Source organism: Nicotiana tomentosiformis, chromosome 7 (assembly GCF_000390325.3).
Source record: "Nicotiana tomentosiformis chromosome 7, ASM39032v3, whole genome shotgun sequence".
In the NCBI taxonomy this organism is placed as follows: Eukaryota; Viridiplantae; Streptophyta; class Magnoliopsida; order Solanales; family Solanaceae; genus Nicotiana; species Nicotiana tomentosiformis.
In genome coordinates, this window is record NC_090818.1 from 113,795,433 (window position 1) to 113,816,212 (window position 20,780).

At 37.2% G+C, this 20,780-nt stretch overlaps 1 protein-coding gene across 2 annotated transcripts; it reads left to right on the top strand.

Annotated features, from left to right (window-relative positions):
- Positions 1-1,995: 1,995 nt before the first annotated feature.
- Positions 1,996-19,241, top strand: LOC104094694 (serine/threonine-protein kinase AFC1). Of its 2 annotated transcripts, none has more exons than XM_070181852.1 (13): positions 1,996-2,129; positions 2,261-2,403; positions 3,726-3,897; positions 5,062-5,088; positions 5,715-5,868; positions 5,952-6,000; positions 6,114-6,228; positions 6,444-6,535; positions 14,471-14,627; positions 14,706-14,770; positions 17,377-17,474; positions 17,561-17,666; positions 18,560-19,241. In XM_070181852.1, the coding sequence occupies exons 2-13, from the start codon at positions 2,281-2,283 to the stop codon at positions 18,716-18,718; spliced, it is 1,317 nt and encodes a 438-aa protein (XP_070037953.1). In that variant the 5' UTR covers positions 1,996-2,129; positions 2,261-2,280; the 3' UTR covers positions 18,719-19,241. The 2 variants fall into 2 exon arrangements, with proteins under 2 accessions (XP_070037953.1, XP_070037952.1); XM_070181851.1 differs by having other exon boundaries at positions 2,053-2,071.
- The last annotated feature ends 1,539 nt before the right edge of the window (positions 19,242-20,780 follow it).

A 20,780-nucleotide genomic window follows, 5' to 3' on the forward strand; every position in this document is an offset into this window, starting at 1 on the left:
TTCAAAGATTTGTCAAAGAAGCATTATAGTCGAAATGTCGATCGACCTTCTACCCTTTAAATATAAACTTATATTGAATAAAATTATAATTTTATTATTTTCTCTAATATTTAGAACCTTAAAATTAATTATCCATCCGTTTCAAAAAGATTGATGATATTTTCTTATTAGTCTGTTCCAAAAAGATTGGCACATTCCAATATTTTTTAGTAAAAAGCATTTATAACTACAAGTTTCAAAAGCTTTATAGGCACACAAATGTTATAGCATATGTAAGACCAAAGTTTAAATTTTTTTTTATTAGATTGTGTGCCAAGTCAAACTAATATAATCTTTTTGAAACTGAGAGAGTAATACTTTAATTATTAAATCTTTATTTATTTAAAATCGATTAAAGTTTTATTTATATAAATTATTTTTAAAGTATGTAACATAACTATAATCATTACTTCACCTAGTCGAATGTGCTACTCTTTACAAAGTTAAAAACAAATAAGGCTATCATCCTTTATTCTTTTCTTATTACTCATACAGTTTAATTCATCAGGTCTGTAAACTATGTAAACATAGGATACATCTTACGCCAAGCGGTATCATGTGATACCAATTCATCCAAATATTTATTAAAGAGATAGATAGATAAATAATATTTAAAATAAAAATATTTAGGTATAAATATAAAAAATAACATCGCTTGTTATTTTAATAATTTATTCATTCGTTCATTTCTTCAAATGTTAATACCGCTTACCAAAAATTCTGCATACACAAATGTATGTAAATACCTTTGTTAATTGCTAATTTATAAATAAAAAATCAGGTAACACAGGGTGAGCTAATCACTTGAATAACAAATCAAGTGAAACACATATGTTGTCTTTGTCAGCATGTATGTATGAGCTAATCACTTGAATAACAAATCGAGGTTACAAATGCTGGAACAGTTGGAGTTGTTTTAGGTTGGAGAAAATATTTTTTTTTGTCTTATTTACTATGCTAGTGCGACAGAGGCTCGTCTGAATTATGTCACAATTAAAAAAGAATTATTGGAGTATTTATATTTGATAATTTTTGTTCTTATTTTATAGGAACCAAGTCATTATATCTCTTAGCAAAGAAAATGTCTCGAGAAACAGATTTTGAATGGAACGTCACTTCATATAACTTCTTTTTTTTTGGGGGTGGGGGTGGGGGGTTAATCAAAACTAACTAAAGTGCATAAAAAGTCATGTAAAGTTTGTTAACTAAAGTCTAACATGTTATAGATATAGACATATGGTTAATTTTACTGTATAAAAACTTGCCGCAAGTTGTAATAACTTTGATCGTGGTTATGCAAGTTCATTCCTTATGACTTCCTTCAAACCATTTGTCTGAAATTCGAGTTGTGTAAGTTTGAACTTAAAACCATTTGCTTTATAGTAGTTCGATTTTTGACGCAACTCAACTTCAAGCCCATTATCTAAAGTTATAATTATTGTACCCAACTTTACTCCAGCAGCTACTAGTCTGAAATTTGAACTGCTTCACTAAGCTCGAAAGCTCTATTTTTTTTTCTATGTAGTTAGAGAATATGAAATTATTATTGAAAATAATATTCGATCAAGATAAACATATTCTAAATGAGAAGGGAGGACTTCAAGTTTTAACTTTTTGTTGAACTTCTTCACATCGCATCTCCTCATCCTCAAAAATTTTCCAATCTTTTAGCTTCATCGAATTCATCATCTTGTGTGGTACCTAATTTGACCAAACATCTTTTGATTGAGTCTGAAATTAATTGAACATTATATTTAAGATTAATGATCATGTTAATCAAAAAGAATATTATTATTCATATTTTATTTTAAACTCCTATTTTTCTATATTAAAATTACATAAATAATTTATATCCGACATTTGATTTATGGTACAAATGGAAAAAAGTGAAGAATGTGAGCGGACTAAAAAAAAGACTAAAATTGCACTAATTTTTAAATTGTCACTGTGTTCTAAAATAACAAACATAAGAAGTGACTATGGGTGCAAAACTGCAAATCGCCCTATTCGTGCCAGACAACTAAGCAAATGCGTAAGCCCACCCAACCTCCAACTAAGGTTACAAACAAACCAAGGGTGAACTAACCACGGTTACTCTCTTCGCAATTAGCTCTCATTTTCTCTCATTCTCAGATCAGCTCAATCCCTAGGGTTTCGAACCGCGAAATTATTGATTTTTGTCATCAAATCACTTGAATTTTCAATTTATTTCTTCGTGCAGATTACTTTATAGATCGGTATATGGAAACCCAACCATTAATGGAATTTCCTCGGAGAAATATAGATAAGCGACCTCGAAAACGGCCTCGTTTGGCATGGGACATAGGGCCTCCAATTCAGCCTCCAATTCCACCAATTCCCAAGGTTTGAATTCAAATATATATTATTAATTTTGACTGATATTTTATTGTGTTTTCATTCTGCTTTATTTGGTGGAATTTGAAGTTTGTTTATGACAAGAAAATTGCTATAATATGTGAATTAAGAGTTCTTTTGTTAGTTGCAAAATATGAAATTTGTAATGTGACAATCATAGAGAAGTTGTAGGGGTACTTGTGAAATTCGATTTAGATGCGAACATCAAGAATGTTGATAAAAGTCTGTAAGGCCTAGAAGCATAAAGTTGGTTAGTGGTTGGTTGCTTGTGATAAGATGTAGGTGGTTTCGGTAAGGCCTTTCATTTCTCGCCATTAAAAGGGTGCTAAATTATGGGTCTTGAGTAGCTTACTCCTAAAAAGAATATAAACTTACAGTTCTTGAGTGACTTAGATTTTAGACTAAGATTGTTTTCGAAGTCAAAATATTAATGGGAATAAGGATAAAAACTCAATACGGAGTTGTATGGGGAAAAGAAAGTTCTTTTTTCTTCATAATATAGTAGCGGGCATAAAGTTTTAAGTTTTGAGGCAAAGTTGCTTGAAAGGGTTATTTGTTATGAAAGGATTCTCCATTTCCCGAAGGTAAGTATGCATTTCCAAATGTGTATCTTAGACTTTGTTTAAGAAATCAGAGTGAAGAAAATGTGTTCAAATTTCAAAACGATCACTACGTACATGTTAGCATACAGGACACACATTAAACAGTGTTCGAGAATAATTTCATTGTCGACCGCTGGACATTCATATGTGTCTCTTAGTGACCTTTTAAATTGAGCAATGCAAATTTTGTGAAAGAATGTTGAAATTCAGAAAAGCTTAATTTATTTAGTTCAAACACTTCATTTAAAAGAAAGAAAGAAAGAAGATAAAGTCAACACAAACGGGTGAGAAAGGATATATAAGTCGATATAGTTGCAGTAGAATAAATGTATGCTTCTGGAATCTTTATCATGCAACCTCCTATGTTTAGAGAAAATAAATGTCACCATGTCCTAGTCCTTTTAGCACTGCTCTTATCCATGTCTATGCTGCATAGGTTAGTGGAAACTATTGCAAAACATGATCTAGACATACTGTCACAAAGTATCATACTCACATCACTTCCTCTATCACACATAGGAGTAAGGTGTTGATATGCTATAGGCATACTACTGTTGCAGAATATGATTACATGTACTATTTCAAAACATGATGTAGTCCATATCAGTAAATAAATATGTCATAGCCTTTGATATGCTATATGAATTATGTCATTCAGGGGAAAAGGCATTGAGGCAAAATGTACTAACATATTTATATTCAATCTAGGTTCTTCCAACAATATACTGTGGGCAAGAGTTTGGGAACGGAGCATTGCTGAACTATGCTAATTCTTCAATATATTACAAGGGGATCCCTCATAATGGATCTCCTCCTCGGAGACCAGATGATAAAGATGGCCACTATGTTTTTGCGATTGGGGAGAACTTAACTCTTCGCTGTAAGTTGTTGCCGTTTCTTCCCTTAAAATTAATTAATTTCTAGGTAACTCCACATTATAAGTCTACCAGGATTTTCAATATGTCCGAAAAGGTGATTCTGTCTTTCTTCTAGTCGGCAAAGGCCTTTCCATTATCTTTTTTTTTTCACTTGTATATATTAAAAGTTGCACTTTTAAATTTCGACTATTCGTACGTAAGATCTACATTCTTACTTTCCCTTCTATCCAATGATTTAGAACCTTAGCATCTAAATGTTTTTCACATTGGTTTCTTCAACTTGAATCTAATCAACAACCACAACCCAGTAAATCCCAGTAGTGGGATCTGGGGAGGGTAGTGTGTACGCAGACCTTACCCCTACCCTGGGGTGGAGAGGCTGTTTCCGATAGACCTTCGGCTCCCTCCCTCCAAGAACTCCCCACCTTGCTCTTGGGGTGACTCGAACTCACAACCTCTTGGTTGGAAGTGGAGGGTGCTCAACTTGAATCTAGTATTTGACAAATTGCACAAGCCAGCAGTATTTCAAGTAGTACTAAGCATTCTAGATGTGCATCTGTAAGTGTTTTAGGAAAGGAGATTTGCACCTATATGTGAGTTATAATGCTGCAAACTCTGATTTGAGCTGGCAATTGTTGAATTAGCCTTGGTCAAGGATATAAGGGTACCAACTAGTTAACTTTTTTTTGCTTCTCATTTTTACTGATTAAAAAAAGTCATCTCCAATTTCTGTTCTGGCAGAGGGAGATTCTTGGCTTTCTAGGTATGCATGTAGGACCTAGTTTTGTTCCCTGGTCATCTTTATCGAAAGGATTAAGGTCATCGATCTCTCCATTAGTTGCATGATGCGCCTTTTCCACATCTGTGATACTGAGTGCATTCAGGAGCTGGTCATAGTCCCATAAATAATTGACTATCCGCTCGATGAATATTAATCCTCGTGTTTTGGATATTCTGTTCAACTACCGTCATGTCAACAATGCTCTTCTATCAGAGTAAATAGGGTGGCACAATTTCTCTTCCCAATTATCACCTTAACCTAAATTTGGCGTACGGACATCTACGGTTAGCGTGATGATCACATGCACCAACATGATTATCCTGTGAATTATTATGTCCGTAAAATATGTTTCTCTTTTCTAATCCACTCATTTCTGTATTTGCAGATAGGATACTCAGCAAAATGGGGGAAGGTTAGTTACTCCCTCTCTCTTTTCTTTTCCTGAGTCTTTGCCCCCTTTGCTTGTTATTTTTTTGAGAGGGGGTGTTTATTGGGTTTTATATGAGTATAATGTCGTACCTTTTTTTTTATTGAAGCAATCTTTATTGATGTTTGAATAGCTATTTTTTTTTTCAAAGGCCTGCTTAAAATCATTTTTTTGATAGTCTTTTTTTCTTGAAAACATTCACATGTTTTTGTTGATTTATTCCTGCAATTTTCCATTTTGTCTGAGATAAACTTTTGTCTCTCTGCCCTTCCAGGGTAGGGGTAAGGCTGCGTACATCCTACCCTCCCTTGTGGGATTACACTGGTTTTTTGTTGTTGTTGTTGTTGTAAACCTTTGGCTGAAAAAAGAAATGGCCTATGAAGTATGTTACTCAGTATTTTTTCAATTTAGTTTCACTGAGTATTGACAGAAAAATGAATAGTTCTTCAGTTATCAAGGTTGGTACTTTTGGTAGTATCTATTGACAGGATCCCCAATTATATAGGAATATTAAAATACTTCTAGAGAAGTTTCCTAATATTGTACTTGTTCTTCCCATGAGATATTTTAGTTCATTTATTTAGCTGTATATATTTGATACCTAATTGCAGGGACTTTTGGACAAGTCCTTGAATGCCTAGACAATGAAACAAAGGAACTTGTGGCAATTAAAGTTGTTCGTTCAATACATAAATACCGAGAAGCGGCAATGATTGAAATAGATGTCCTACAGAAACTTGCCAGGCATGATCTTGGTGGCAAACGGTAAGAATCATCTTTCTTTTTGTGTTCCTTTACTGACAGCCGAAATTGAAGTGATTCTAGTACCACTGCTTTTATCCTTGCAGTTGTGTGCAAATAAGGAATTGGTTTGACTATCGTAATCATATATGTATTGTAAGTACTTATTGGTGCTTATGATTTGATTGGATTTGGAGGGGCAGCTAACTCCTTCTTATATGATATTCTGGGAGTAAAAACTTGAGGATCGATTTAATTGGTCTTAACAGGTTTTTGAGAAGCTTGGTCCAAGCTTATACGATTTTCTTCGCAAAAACAGCTATCGTTCATTTCCCATTGATCTTGTCCGGGAGTTTGGCAGACAACTTTTGGAGTCTGTAGCATGTGTGTGAACTAATCTTTACCACACTTCTCTTTTAATTTTCAGAAGTTTTGTGAGGCTCAGATCGTGTTACCATTTAAAGTTGGATTTTATGTTGCACATATGATTACTATTGGAGCAAGGGAGCTTCTCTACTTATATGCTTGCAAATATTTATTCTAGGAATATTGATGTCCATTAACTCTAGCAGTTTGCTCATTCCTATTTCTTGTTACAGTTATGCATGATCTGCGACTGATTCACACTGATCTGAAGCCAGAGAATATTCTCCTTGTTTCGTCAGAGTATCTTAAAGTTCCAGATTACAAGGTAACGCATCATTTAGTTTGTCTGTCTTAGTGAAATTGCTTTTCAATAGCATTGTGATTATTAGAGTCAACTAGTATAGAGAATGCAAACTAAAGTTTTCTTGGAACATTTCTTCTGATCTCTCTGGCTCTATTAGTCTATCTCTCAATGCAATTGGCATATGTAATGGAGGGAGGGAGGGACGGAGGGAGGGAGAGATTTTAGCAATGATTTTCTCCATTTCAGACTGGATATCATGATTTTTATTTTGTAATTATGCTAAAACTCCTAAGATGCAATACCAATTTTACTGCGTCTCTATGATCTCAAGTTATTTTTCTAACTCCTCCTGTTTTCGGTGAATAGAGCATTTCCTTTAATACGAGATTTTTCCTTCTCAAAGAACTCCACCTCGTGTAAAAAGATTTCAAATCCTATTGTCTTGATTTTTTTTTTTTTTTGGGTAATTAAACAATTTCGTTAATCACCAAAGTATAGAATTACAAAGCAAAGCTTAGCCAAACACAGACAACTTTCAAAAAGAAAGGAATTAACAGCAAACCAAATCTCTATGTCCTTGTCTAGATACTATGGAGCACACCGCCTAAGGAGGGTTTCTCCTATTTCTGTAACAAGGCATAGGTCTTACTAGAAAACAAATAAACTCAAAACTCAAAAACAAGAAACTAGAAAGAATATGACTGTAGCAAAGTCCTGAATCCAGCAGTAGTTCTGACATTGCAAATACATGCAACACTTCTAGCAATGCTATCCACCTCTCTGCTCACCTTCTCAAAAATTCTTTGATTTCTTTCCAACCAAATAGCCTGCACAGTCTCTGCATACACTATCCTGAATATTTGAGCATGCTATGCCTTCCCATTTGGAGTTCTTTACAACCTATTGTCTTGATTTTGATGTTACATTTTGTCACTTTGCTTTTTACAGGCCTGACTCTTATCTAGTCTACTAAACTGAAAGCTTTTACTCTTAGCCTAGCTGTTTTGAATTAGAAAATGCCGCCAACCAGATTGTGTCAACGTCATAGCATTAGGGGGGAAGATGCAGATAAAAGGCCAACAGTCTGATGTCAGCTTCTACGGCATAAGTAAGCTAAGTCATCCATTTAGATATCATATTTAAAAAAAGTCATCCATTTAGGATGAGGGAATAAGAACAAAGGGTGAAAAATAGTTTACTAAAAGACGAAAAAGGGTGCCAGTGAGGAAAAGCAAGAAGCTATGGAGAAGCCGGAAGATAACAAACCAGATTGCTTTTCTTTAGAATATGTGACATGGCTTTTTTGAGCTTATCATAGAAGTTCTAAAATACCACTACTTTCTAGATAACAACAAATCACCTTCTTTTTATGGAAGCTAAGATATTTTTTATTTCAGGTGAGAAATCTTTTGAGATCATCGATTCCGGTGAGGGGTGGTTTAATATAGTTGAAAGGGGAAGAAGATTTTTGTGTAATATTAACATAGATGAGGAAAGTCTCAGGCGAGTTTGCACAACACTCAGACAAGCAACCAAAAGGGAAGGGAATTACTACAGACGTTGGAGGTGGAGTTCACAGTCATACTATTACAGAGCTTTTGTAAATTTCAATTGTTATGGTAGATTCATACGTATTGAAGCATGGTTGGGGAGCAGGAAGAAAGCAGTGATTATTCTTGAGGCAGATTATAACTTTGAGATGGGAAGATATAGGCGACAAAATTTTACACTTTCTGGGGAAACAAAGTACAAGCAGATCTAGACTTCCTCCTACTCATCAGACCTATGCAGACACAGCAAAAATTTCTCGGTCGCCGGTGACGAAGCTTCCAGCCAGGATGATTAACACTGTAAATGCAGTTAACTAACGCGCAGAAGACGGGAATCACTATTTTCTCTCAAGGTGCTTAGTCGGCACTTTCAACGATCCCTTCAACTACGGCCCCAACCATGAGGTGATACAAAAATGGTTTTTGAATAGGTGGAAAGTTTGCGAGGGTCTGAAAGTAACTCCAATGTCCCACAATCAATTTCTCTTTGAATTTCCATCAAAAAAAAAGAAGCAGTAAGAGTCCATGCTGGAGATTGGTTCTGGAATGGTCGACGCCTTTCATTGGAGTGGTGGTCGCCGGTGGCGGGCACTGAGTTAGCATCGCATAGATCTGGTCAAAAATGGATTAAGGCTTTCGGAATTCCCATTAATGCTTGGAAACTCGAGACATATAGAATCATTGGCGACATGTGTGGTGGCTTCATAGACATTGACGAAGATACGAGGCATCAGAATCACTATCTCTGGGAAAGAATCTGTGTTAACAATGGTAATAATGAATGTCCAGATAAGATAGAGCTCGATGTGGAGTGTTGGAGTTTCGAAATATCAATTCTAAAGGAGGTAGCAGCGTCGCTAAAACCTCTCCGGCCAGCCGATGCAAAAATAGAGGCCAAAACTAAGGCGATGGACTTGGGGGAACATGAAGGGTTTTCTGTCAGTTCAAAGCACGTGGGGGGACAACTGCCAAAGGGTCACTTTAATTCAAACCTTTTGGGCCCTCTTCCATCCCTTCTCCATACACGGGCTAATAATAATAGTATTAGCCAAAGTAGGCCCAATAAAAGGGAGCACCTCAGGAGTCGTTAAAGAGAAGATGGTGGGCCAATCTTTTAATTATTACAAAGCCCCAAAAAAGAAGGCCCAACAAATGATGAAGGCAACTAAACACACTATTAATCAGGTATGGCGTGCTAAAGGGCCTTTACAGGATCTACGGCTTAATCCCAACATTACTATTCCTTCTTCTTCTTCAACCATCTGTCAGCAGACCCAATCCACAGTGCCATTCTCTGAAGCAGTCGCACATGCAACCCCTGTAACACACTCAGAAGCTGATGATGAATCGGAAAATTTTCTTTATAATCTAAGGGGTCTACCTCAACAAATGGGCTGGTCCGATGTTGCCTCTACTGCATTAGTGCGCTCAGAAACAGATTCACTTTCTCTACCATGGCACGATGATGAACAACTGGAATTACAGGGATTCCAACAAGGAATTCAACAACCTATATCAGTAGAAACCTCCAAATGGACCAAATTGGTGTTGGGTAAAGTATGCAAGGCTTTCGGGATCAATGGAGCGGGATTTGAGCACGAAATTTTTGACTAAATCATGAGAATGGACCAGAAAAGACAGGTTCAATTACAGCAAAGAGGATCAACCTCTTCAACTAGTAAGAAGGGGAAAGGGAGGAAAAAAGGGGAAACTGAGGTTCAGAACTTAATCTGTGGCATCAACTATGAAGGAAGGAATAAAAAGGAAAGGGGCAGGCAAGGCAAGTCTCTTTCCAGATGAAGGTTAAAATTCTAAGCTGGAATATTAGCGGCCTCAATGACAGGGATAAAAGGAGCACTATCGCATCACTAGTTAGAAAGTGGAAAGCTGGCATTTTGTGTCTCCACGAAACCAAAATGGAGAACATCTCAACCAATATGCTTTATCAAATTTGGGGGAATAGTTGGGCTGAATGGGCAGAGTTGAAGGCTAGTGGTACTAGGGGTGACATTCTTATTCTATGGGATAAGAGATTGTGGAGGTGTATTGACTCTCACCAAGGGTGCTTTACTAATACTTGCTTTCTTAAAAGCCTCCAAGAGGACTTCGGATGGGGGTTTACAAGTGTTTATGGTCCTCACTCCAATGTTGAAACGGAAGTTTTTTGGCAGGAATTGGGATCAGTCAGAGGTATTTGGGAGGAACAATGGGTTGTTGGAGGGGATTTCAATGTATGTATGTATGAATCTGAAAGATTGAACTGTTATAGAAGGACCAAAGCTATGAGATGCTTCTCTGAAGCAATAGAGGACCTGCAGCTAATGGATTTGCCATTACATGGAGCCCAATACACCTGGTCAAGAGGGGAGGATATTTTCCAAGCCTCAAGAATTGACAGGTTCTTGGTCTCCACAGAATGGAATGAAAGTTTTAGAGCCATCAAGCAACTAGCACTCCCAAGAGTCATCTCAGATCACAAACCTTTATTGCTAGAAAGTGGAGAATGAGACTCAACAACATTTTACTTTAAATTTGAAAACATGTGGCTTCTAAGAGACGGATTCATTGATATGGTGAAAGGGTGGTGGCAAAATTACACAATAAGTGGCAACCCAGACTTTGTGCTAATTCAAAAGTTGAGGAGCTTGAAGAAGGACATCTCCAAATGGAACAAAGAAGTTTACGACATCTTAGACACTAAGAGAAGCAGGGCTCTTGATGAACTCTTAGCCTTAGAACAAGCAACTGAAAGCAGAGCTCCAACTCAAGTAGAAAAACAAAGGTTTCTGACTCTAAGAATGGAGTTGGAAGAAATTGCTAAAGCTGAAGAAATTTCTTGGAGGCAAAAATCTAGATGCTTATGGTTAAAAGAAGGGGACAGGAACACTAAATACTTTCAGACTTTGGCCAACTCTTTTAGGAGATGCAACTCAATTGACAAGCTCAAGATAAACAATGAGATTACAGAAGATAAAGAATTGATCAAGGGGGAGATATTAAACTATTACCAAGCTCTTTACACAGAGAAGGAAGAGTGGAGACCATCTTCCAACTTTGAAGATGTTGCCAGAATATCAGAGGAGGAAAGTGAGCTGCTTGAAAAAGGTTTTGAGGAAGATGAAGTTTATGCTGTCATTCTATTATGTGCCCCAGATAAAGCCCCAGGTCCAGATGGCTTTACCATGGCCTTCTTTCAGAAGCCATGGGATTTCATCAAACCAGAGATTATGGAAGCACTAAATCATTTCCACCAGCACTGTTACACGGAGAAATCATGCAATGCCTCATTCATTGCCTTGATACCTAAGAAGAAGGGAGCCATTGAGCTTAGAGATTACAGACCAATAAGCCTTATTGGTAGTGTTTATAAGATTGTGGCCAAGGTGTTAGCAGAAAGACTGAAAAAGGTTATTGGGAAGCTGGTCTCTTCTCATCAAAATGCTTTCATTAAAAACAGACAGATTACTGATGCAGCTCTCATAGCTAATGAAGTGTTGGATTGGAGGCTTAAAACTGACACACCTGGTGTTATGTGTAAACTGGATATAGAAAAGGCATTTGATCAATTAAACTGGTCTTACTTGCTATCTATTTTGAGGAGAATGGGGTTTGGAGACAAATGGTTAAAGTGGATCAGATACAATATCTCTACGGTCAAGTACTCAGTCTTAATCAATAGAGGTCCTGTTGGTTTCTTTTCACCTCAGAAAGGAATTAGGCAAGGGGATCCTCTTCCCCCCTTCCTATTCATACTAACCATGGAGGGTTTAAGTAAAATGATGGAAAAAGCAAGACAGATGCAATGGATCCAAGGATTCAGTGTAGGCACAAACACTGGAAACTCAGTCACTATCTCCCATTTATTATATGCTGATGACACAGTGATCTTCTGTGAGGCAGATAAAGTCCAAATCCTGTACCTAAATCTTACACTCCAGCTATTCGAAGCATTATCTGGACTTCACATCAACAAGCAGAAAAGTATTATATATCCAGTCAATCGGGTGAGCAACATTGAGGAGTTGGCAGGGATCATCGGTTGCAGTATAGGGTTATTGCCTACCACCTATTTGGGGTTTCCACTGGGAGCTAAATTCAAATGTTGTGATATCTGGAATGGTGTAGTGAAGAATTTTGAGAAAAAACTGGCTTCATGGCAACAACAATACCTTTCTTGGGAGGAAGACTCACTCTCATCAGTAGTGTGCTTGACAGTGTACCCACTTTTGTCATGTCACTGTTTCCCATCCCTAAAAAGGTTCTTAAAAGGCTGGACAAGATCAGGAGGGACTTTCTATGGGAAGGAAACAACAGTTCTCACAAGTATCACTTGATTAAATGGGATAAGGTCTTACAACCTAAATGCAAAGGTGGATTGGGGGTCAGAGATCTAGACAAGCACAATAAAGGTTTGCTAATGAAATGGCTCTGGAGATATGGCACATGTAAACCAACTCTATGGAAAGAAGTGATCAATGCAAAACATGGGATTAAAGACAATTGGAGCACCAAAACTGTTAGTGCATCCCATGGAGTAGGGCCCTGGAAGCATATTAGTAAACTGGGGAATGCATTTTTTCGGAATATTCATTTCAAACCAGGCAGTGGATGTCATATTAAGTTTTGGAAGGATAAATGGCTAAACAACACTGCTCTCATGGAGGACTATCCTAGCTTATTCAACATTGCCTTGGACAAAAATTCTTCTATTGCTTATAACAAAGCAAATGATAACTGGGATGTGCAACTCAGAAGATCTGTTCAAGACTGGGAGATAGAAGACTTGATGGAAATGCTAGCAAAATTAGAGGCCTACAACATTGATGAGAATGTTCCAGACAGCATGAGATGGGGATGTAAAGGTCTTTATACTGTTAAAGATTGTTACAGGCAACTTAACAATCAGAGTCAGGTATTGCACTCTTGGCCTTGGAAACTGATATGGAGGACAAAATTACCTGTGAAGGTGACATGCTTCAACTGGATTGCCCTTCATGAAGCCTGCTTAACACAAGATAACCTATGCAGAAGGGGATTTCAGCTGATAGGAGACACCTGGAAACAATTAATCTCCTACTTCTACACTGCCCAGTAGCAACAGACCTATGGAACATATTCTTTTGTATTTTTGGTCTAAGCTGGGTAATGCCACAGACCCTGAGAAAGGCACATGAGCTGGAGTCTTTGGGAGGTTGATAAGGTCATCAAGAAGATCTGGCTTATGATCCCTGCAACTATTTTTTGGTGTTTATGGAACGAGAGGAATAGAAGATGCTTTGATGACACCTCAACCCCGAACCATTTACTCAAAACTAAATGCCTGCTCAACCTTTTTTGCTGGACAAAGTTGTCCCCCGTAAATAGTACAGGGCACCTTTTGGACTTTATTAGCTCTCTTGTCCTAGATTGAGACTTTGTTTTGGGGCAAACAATATTCTCATGTAATCTTTTGCTTATTTAGCTCATATGCCTCTTGTAACTTTGCATCTTCTTGATGCCTTCTTAATAAAACATATTACTTCATCAAAAATAAAAGAACAAATGGTGAAAAATTAATCAAGCCTCGCTGACTTTTCTGCTCTCATCACTGTCTAAAATAGATTAAATAGTAATCTATTGCTCTCCCTTGTCGCCCAATTTCATGACATGAATAAATGATACATATTTTATGCACCAGCTTGATCGATCCAGTTTGTCAAAGTAAAGCATAGTATTAAATATGAAGTGGGGAGGTAAATTGACATCATTCACTTAGTATTCGTTCCAATTTTCATATTTTTACTATAAGCACCCTCGTTAATGTAAGATTTGAGGTTTATTACATTCCAATCAGTGAGTGCCATAGAAGTGGGTGCCTTTAACCTTTTTTGAGACATTGAAAAGTATTAAAGAGTATGGAAAAAATGTTGATCTTTTAAGAGTGTGTTATTCTTTTGGGATAACCCGCAAAAGAAAGTAGAAATACTTTATTTGCGGGGGTGGGGGGTTGTCAATCCTTTTGGGGAAGGGATTTCCCTAGTATAAAAAATGTTTGTGAAACTAAACTAATGTTTGTGGAACTTTATTTTTATGTATTTTGAAGTAACATATTCTCTGCTTTGTCTGTTTTTCTTGTTTTAACTCTGAAACAGGAGATCGAGCAAGTTCATTTTTGTTCTACTTTCTTCTTCTCAATATTTTCATATGAGCTGCATTTGTATGTTTTGTAAAACTTACCAATGGTTCCATCTAGTTGGTTGGTTAGGAAGTAGAAACAAGAATCTAGCACAGAGAACGTATAACATAGCATGTTTTTTGTTTTTGAAATGGCATATCGTCTAGATCGTGATTGTTTTCTTATTTCTCCCCTTTCTGCAACGTGAAAAGTCTTTACTACTGATGTCACTTTCCCGCTCTTGCTATGAAGTTCCTGCTGCGACCTGCAAAAGATGGTTCCTACTTCAAGAATGTACCAAAGTCAAGTGCTATTAAGCTCATTGACTTCGGCAGTACTACGTTTGAACATCAGGATCATACTTATGTGGTGTCTACACGTCATTACCGTGCTCCAGAGGTTATTTTAGGTAGCCACTATCTCATTTCAGATTTGCATCTTTTAGTTGCTTGCCAGTCTTTTAGTTTGTTTTATGCTGTTTTTATAGGTCTTGGATGGAACTATCCCTGTGATATGTGGAGTATAGGTTGCATACTTGTTGAGCTTTGCTCTGTAAGTGAGAGTTAATTATGTGTATGATTTTACATTCGTGTTTGTTTGTTACTTTTTTATTTGTTTTTTCCCTCCCAAACAGAGCATTTAAGATATTGAGGATTCTTATAACTGATCTCAACTAGCTTGGGATTGAGGCGTAGTTGTTGTTTCTTTCTTTTTGCTCGTATTGTCATGAGATAATGATTTTTGGGCTGCTAGGTTCTTTATGATCATCTTCTTCAGTTACTATACTACCATCAAACTTAGTTTCCTGAAGTAAGAGGCTAGAGGACTATTATGCCCTCGGATCTGGCCTAATTGTCTAAATGGCAACACGATATACAACATTTGCTCCTGATGCTATTTTGTCCATAATACACATAAAACCCCCAGACAGAGGGCTTTAAAATGCCATTAATGAGTACCCAATGAGGTGATACTGGAGAAAAATTGTTATGCTACAATTCTGCACGCCCATCAAACTTTGTAATGTGAAGGAAGAGGCTAGAGGACTATTATGCCCTCTGATCTGGCCTAATCGTGTAAATGGCAACTCAATATGCAACATTAGCTCTTGATGCTATTTTGTCCATGGTAACCATAAAACCCCCAGACCGAGGGCTTTGAAGTGATTATTTACCATTAGTGAGTACCCTATGAGGTGAGACTGGAGAAAAGCTGTTATGCTGAAGTTTCACGATGATTCCTGTGAATCACCCTTGACCTATTGAATACAGTGGCTATACTCAACAAAAGTCCATGGACAAATCATACTTTCACCTGTAACACATGTGCTCCATGATAATCAATAGGCTCAGCTTGTTTCCCTTGAAAAGGCGGTCATAATTCAATGATGCACGGGTGCTTTCTGAAAATGATTTTAACCGTTCGGTTAGAAAATGAAAGAAATGTTCTTTATCTGTCACATGGTTCTTTCATTTAAATGGATTAGTTATCTTCCTTTTCCTATTAATGTCTGACAAGATTTTAGGGCAACTCCATGAATATAATAAGCAACCCTTATTTGAAAATGTGGGTAAGTTATTAAAAAAATTAGGGGCGACTACATAATGCTTGAAATAGATTCTTTTTTTTTTGATGAAGTAAGTTGTTTCATTAACAAAAGGCATCTAGAAGATGCAACGTTACAAGGAAATTGAAAGGCATAAATACTACTGAATGTTAGTCCCTCTACATCTTGTCATTCTAAGACAAAGGAGCTAACAAAATCCATTAATTGGTCAGTACTGATTACAGTAGCTAACTTAGTCCAGTAAAAAAGATTTGAGTAAGTATTTAGCTTTGAGAGAGTGATTTGGAGTTGAGATTCCATCAAAACATCTGCTATTCCTCTCATTCCATAAACACCAAAAAATGGCACCAGGGATCATCAACCAGATCTTTTTGATGGTCTTATCAACTCTCCATAAACTCCAGCTCATGTGTGCATCTCTCAAATTCTGTGGCATGACCCACTTCAAACCAGAAAGACAGTAGAACATGTTCCGGAGGTCGGTGGCCACTGGGCAGTGCAAAAATAGGTGGTTGACAGTTTCCTCATTCTCCATACAGAGGTAGCATCTGTTGACCAACTGAAAACCTCTTCTGTTTATGTTGTTTTGTGTTAAACATGCCTCATTGAGCGCAATCCAGTTATGACACGACTTTAATAGGTAGCTTAGTCTTCCATATTAACTTCCAGGGCCATGCATCTAGCACTTGATTCTGAGTACCAAACTGTCTGTAACATTCTTTCACTGTGAAGGTGCCCATTCTCCCCCAACATATGGTGTCGGGTTGGCTTACATCCATATTGAACCCCTCCACTTTTGCTAGCATATCCATCAGGCTATCCACTTCCCAGTCCTGCACTGGCCTTCTAAGATGAACATCCCAATTACTACCATTTCTGTTCTGTGATATGGAGGAATTTTTGTCTAGAGCAATCTCGTATAAGCTAGGATACTCATCCATGAGTGCTGTATAGTTTAGCCATTTGTCTTTCCAGAATCTGATGTGAGCCCCATTACCTGGTTTGAAAGAGATATTTTGAAAGAATTCATCCCCCAGTTTACTAATGTACTTCCAAGGACCCACTCCATACGGTGCATTAGAACTATTAGAACTCCAGTTGTCTCTTTTCCCATGCTTGGCATTGATCACGTGCTTCCAAAGGCTTGACTCTCCTGTCCCATACCTCCAAAGCCATTTCATTAGCAGACATTTGTTGTAGACAGCTAGATCTCTGACTCCCAGACCTCCATTTAGTTTTGGCTGTGTGACTTTGCCCCACTTTATTAGGTGGTACTTATGAGTGTTGCTATTGCCCTCCCAATGCTTGAAATGGATTCTTGTTTCTCATTATCGAAAAAAAAGATTCTTGTTTCTCATGCCAGCATCCCTTGTGTGCTGTCTAGTTAAATTCCCTCCTTGGGATTACTTTATTCCTGTGATCTCAGGTTTAATCTAGGTTTAGATATCTTTTTCTTTGCCAAACATTCTTATGTTTGTTGCTCTATAAGCTACTTATATTTCTTTCTGATTTTGTTGTCAAAAGTTTGCACATCTGATATGATTATTTTATAAAATTTCGTTTAAAAAAAAATACCCCGATGGACATATAGGGTGAGGCTCTTTTTCAAACACATGAGAACTTAGAACATCTCGCAATGATGGAAAAGGTGCTAGGGCCTCTTCCTCAGCACATGTCTGTGAGAGCTGAGTAAGATTTTGCTTTCTTTTGATTTTATTGATAGTTTATGTTATTTCATCAAATAGCACAAGTTTTATTTGCCTCACTTTTTGTAGCCGCCGTGCTGAGAAATATTTTAGAAGGGGTGCAAGGTTGGATTGGCCAGAGCGTGCAACTTCAAGTGAAAGTATGAGGGCTGTCTGGAAATTGCCTCGTCTCCAGGTAATTCCTGAATCTAAGCTCTATCCGGAGGTGCAAAATCTTTTTGTTTTTAATCTGGTGAGATAATTTCATGAGGCCTTGTTGCGAGTGTTAAGCTTCTCAAGGAGCACAAGTGCAGTTGTGTGAATTTTGCTTTTAGTGTGTAGGATTTATCTTAATCCTTTATCTTTTCTTCTTTCATTTTGGTCTTCCCTAGCTTCTAGAAACTGCTTTCACAAATGTAATTGCCTATAGTTTGAGTTGGAAGTTTGAAAAGCTATAGTAAGCGCTGTGAACAATACCTCTTTCATGTTTTCTGGTGTTCTCTTTCTCACCCTCAGCCGCTTGTATAGTTGTTTAATTAGGTTTCTCCTTTTCTCCGAGGGAAATGATGCATTTTGGGGTAGTATTAATATATCTTGATAACGAGAAGTTTCCCTACTGCCTGTACATTGTTGAGTAGTTTGACTAAATGAAACTGCATGATTGGATATTGTAGTTTGTTTGCTGTACTGATCCATTGGTTTATATTGTGGAGAGTTGCTTCATTGATAATGGATCTATGAGTGTTTTGAAGCTTTAATATTCTACTTTTTCTTTAAATTGCTTTCCATTTATTGAAGCTTTAATATTCTACTTTTTCTCTGTGAGAAATGATGCATTTTGGGGTAGTATTAATATATCTTGATAACGAGAAGTTTCCCTACTGCCTGTACATTGTTGAGTAGTTTGATTAAATGAAACTGCATGATTGGATATTGTCGTTTGTTTGCTGTACTGATCCATTGGTTTATATCGTTGAGAGTTGCTTCATTGATAATGGATCTCTGAGTGTTTTGAAGCTTTAATATTCTACTTTTTCTTTAAATTGCTTTCCATTTATTGAGTTGTTTTTTCTTTCTTTCATATTCCAGAACCTAATAATGCAGCATGTGGACCACTCTGCTGGAGATCTCATTGATCTTTTGCAAGGGCTGCTTTGTTATGACCCAACAGAACGGCTGAAAGCTAGAGAAGCATTACGGCACCCCTTCTTCACTAGAGACCTGAGAAGGTGTGGTTATCCAATGTAATTGACAACCTCTTATTTTAATCTGTGTTTCAGTTGAAAAGATGTGTGAATGAGTCCTTATATTGAAATCTCCCCCCTTCTGCACGGAAAAAAGAATAAAAAGAAGAAAATTAAATAAAAAGCAAATCCCAAGGAAGAAGATGGAAGATCAAGGTAGGGATGGACGCATCATATTTCCAGTACGCCTGTCCTTGTATAGTGTTGCTTCTCTTGTCAGCTCTGTTTTTTTTTTTGGCCCTTGTTGCACTAATCATCCCGATCTCTCATCTGTTGCTCTGTTCTTTGGCACGTCTTTTTGGTTCTTTCATGGTGTGATAATATGAAACTAATGTTGGTGGATTATTTAAATAAGTGGTAAAGTATTGCTCAATACTCGTGAGTCGGGAGTAGGGGGACGAGTGTGCTGTTATGAATTTAGTAGATGTTGAATTTGCAAAAGTGAGTGATTTAAAGGGGACAAGAATTTCATTTCCAGATTTATGTAGTACTCTTTATTGTTAAATACTTGTGAGTTTTTGGACCAACAGTGCACTATAAATTCTGTAGATGTTGGACCCTAAAGTGATTGAAAGTGCAAAAGAAGGTGGAGATTTTCTTGGGTTATATGTACCCCACTAGGAAGGTTAAAATTTGCATTTCTTTTGGCAGCTTTAAGCAAGTTCACTTTAACGAAATTAATACACTTGGAGTGTTTCATGTGCTAATCTGTTAGCTTGTTCAGTTGCTTTCTTCCTCTAATTGCGTATCTCTTATTCTCTTCTTCCTTCCTTTAGCTTTTAAAATGAACAGTGTCTACGGCTGTGCGCTCTATTGGTAAGAGTAAATCACCTATTCCAGAGGCGGATCTAGGACTTAAGTTTTATGGGTTCAACCTTTAAGATTTTTAGCATTGAACCCATTGTATTTTAAAGTTATTGGTTCATATTGCTATATATTGCAATATTAATGAATTTTTATACATAAATTTATGCTCCACGCCAAAGTACTTGGTTCAATTGAACACGGTGCCGATACATTGCATCCGTTTCTGACCTATTCCTTATACTTATTTTTTAAGAAAAAGCACTTGTCCCTTGCCACTGTACCGTTAAATACTCTTTTACTATCTGGGAATCTTCTCTTTTGTTTTTTTCTTTTGGAGCAAAATGGTTGGGGAATCCTGTTTCTGGAGATGGTGTCAGGTGTGGGAGAGAGTGGGTGGCCTCTACATATTGTTGACTGATAGGGGTTGGTCAAGCCTTATCGATGGTGATGGATCCATGATTTGAAGACCGTGGGTTCTATTAAAATGTGGTCAAGCCTTATTGACGCTAATGGATCCAGGATTTGAACACCACGGGTTCTACTAAAGTCAATACCGTGTTTGTTAACTGATAGAGGTTGGTCGAGCCTTATAAATGGTGGCGGATCCTTGGATCTGAACACCGTGGATTCTACTAAAGGTTGGAGCTACCAAAAACTATATAAACGGATGTGGCTTATGAGACTCAAACCCAGATCTACCATGTGGTTAGCCTCCACTCTCAAGGTTTTCACCTCTGAACTAAATACTTATCTACTGTTATGGGTCCATATTCTATTTTTTACTCACTTTTAGTTAGCATTTCACATTTTGGCCTCAACCCAACTGGCTTGAAACTAATTTTCCTGGGAAGAAATGTTATCCCTATTCAATGCATATAGAGGCAAGTTTCTGAATGGCTGGTTCTTTAGTTGTCTTTCATTTTAGCAATTGAGCAAATCTTTTGTAAGTGCAATGTTTGGATAAACTTAAAAATATTGTTCTCTGTAAAAGCCTAATAATTGGCTTGTTTTGTCTCGCCATGGAAACCTCTTTTACAGCAAGCACCATTTTCTACTGTATTTTCGTATAGCCGCTTTCTACTTACCAAGGCTCAAATCGTACCGGTGTTTATCCATTTGCTTAAGTTTTGATGGGCTGATTACCTCGTTTGTGGTAGTGAGAGGCAGCAAATAACCAGTGGATATGCAGAGATGCGCATAAGCTGGTTTGAACGCCTCGCTTAAAAGGTTTGTATCTCTACTTCGTGTTATGTTAGCTT

Excerpts from the sequence above, each read along its gene's own strand:
- LOC104094694 (XM_070181851.1), top strand. Across the intron at positions 6,001-6,113 it reads ATCGTAATCATATATGTATT|GTTTTTGAGAAGCTTGGTCC; the intron begins GTAAGTACTTAT and ends TGGTCTTAACAG. Across the intron at positions 17,667-18,559 it reads GGAAATTGCCTCGTCTCCAG|AACCTAATAATGCAGCATGT; the intron begins GTAATTCCTGAA and ends TTCATATTCCAG.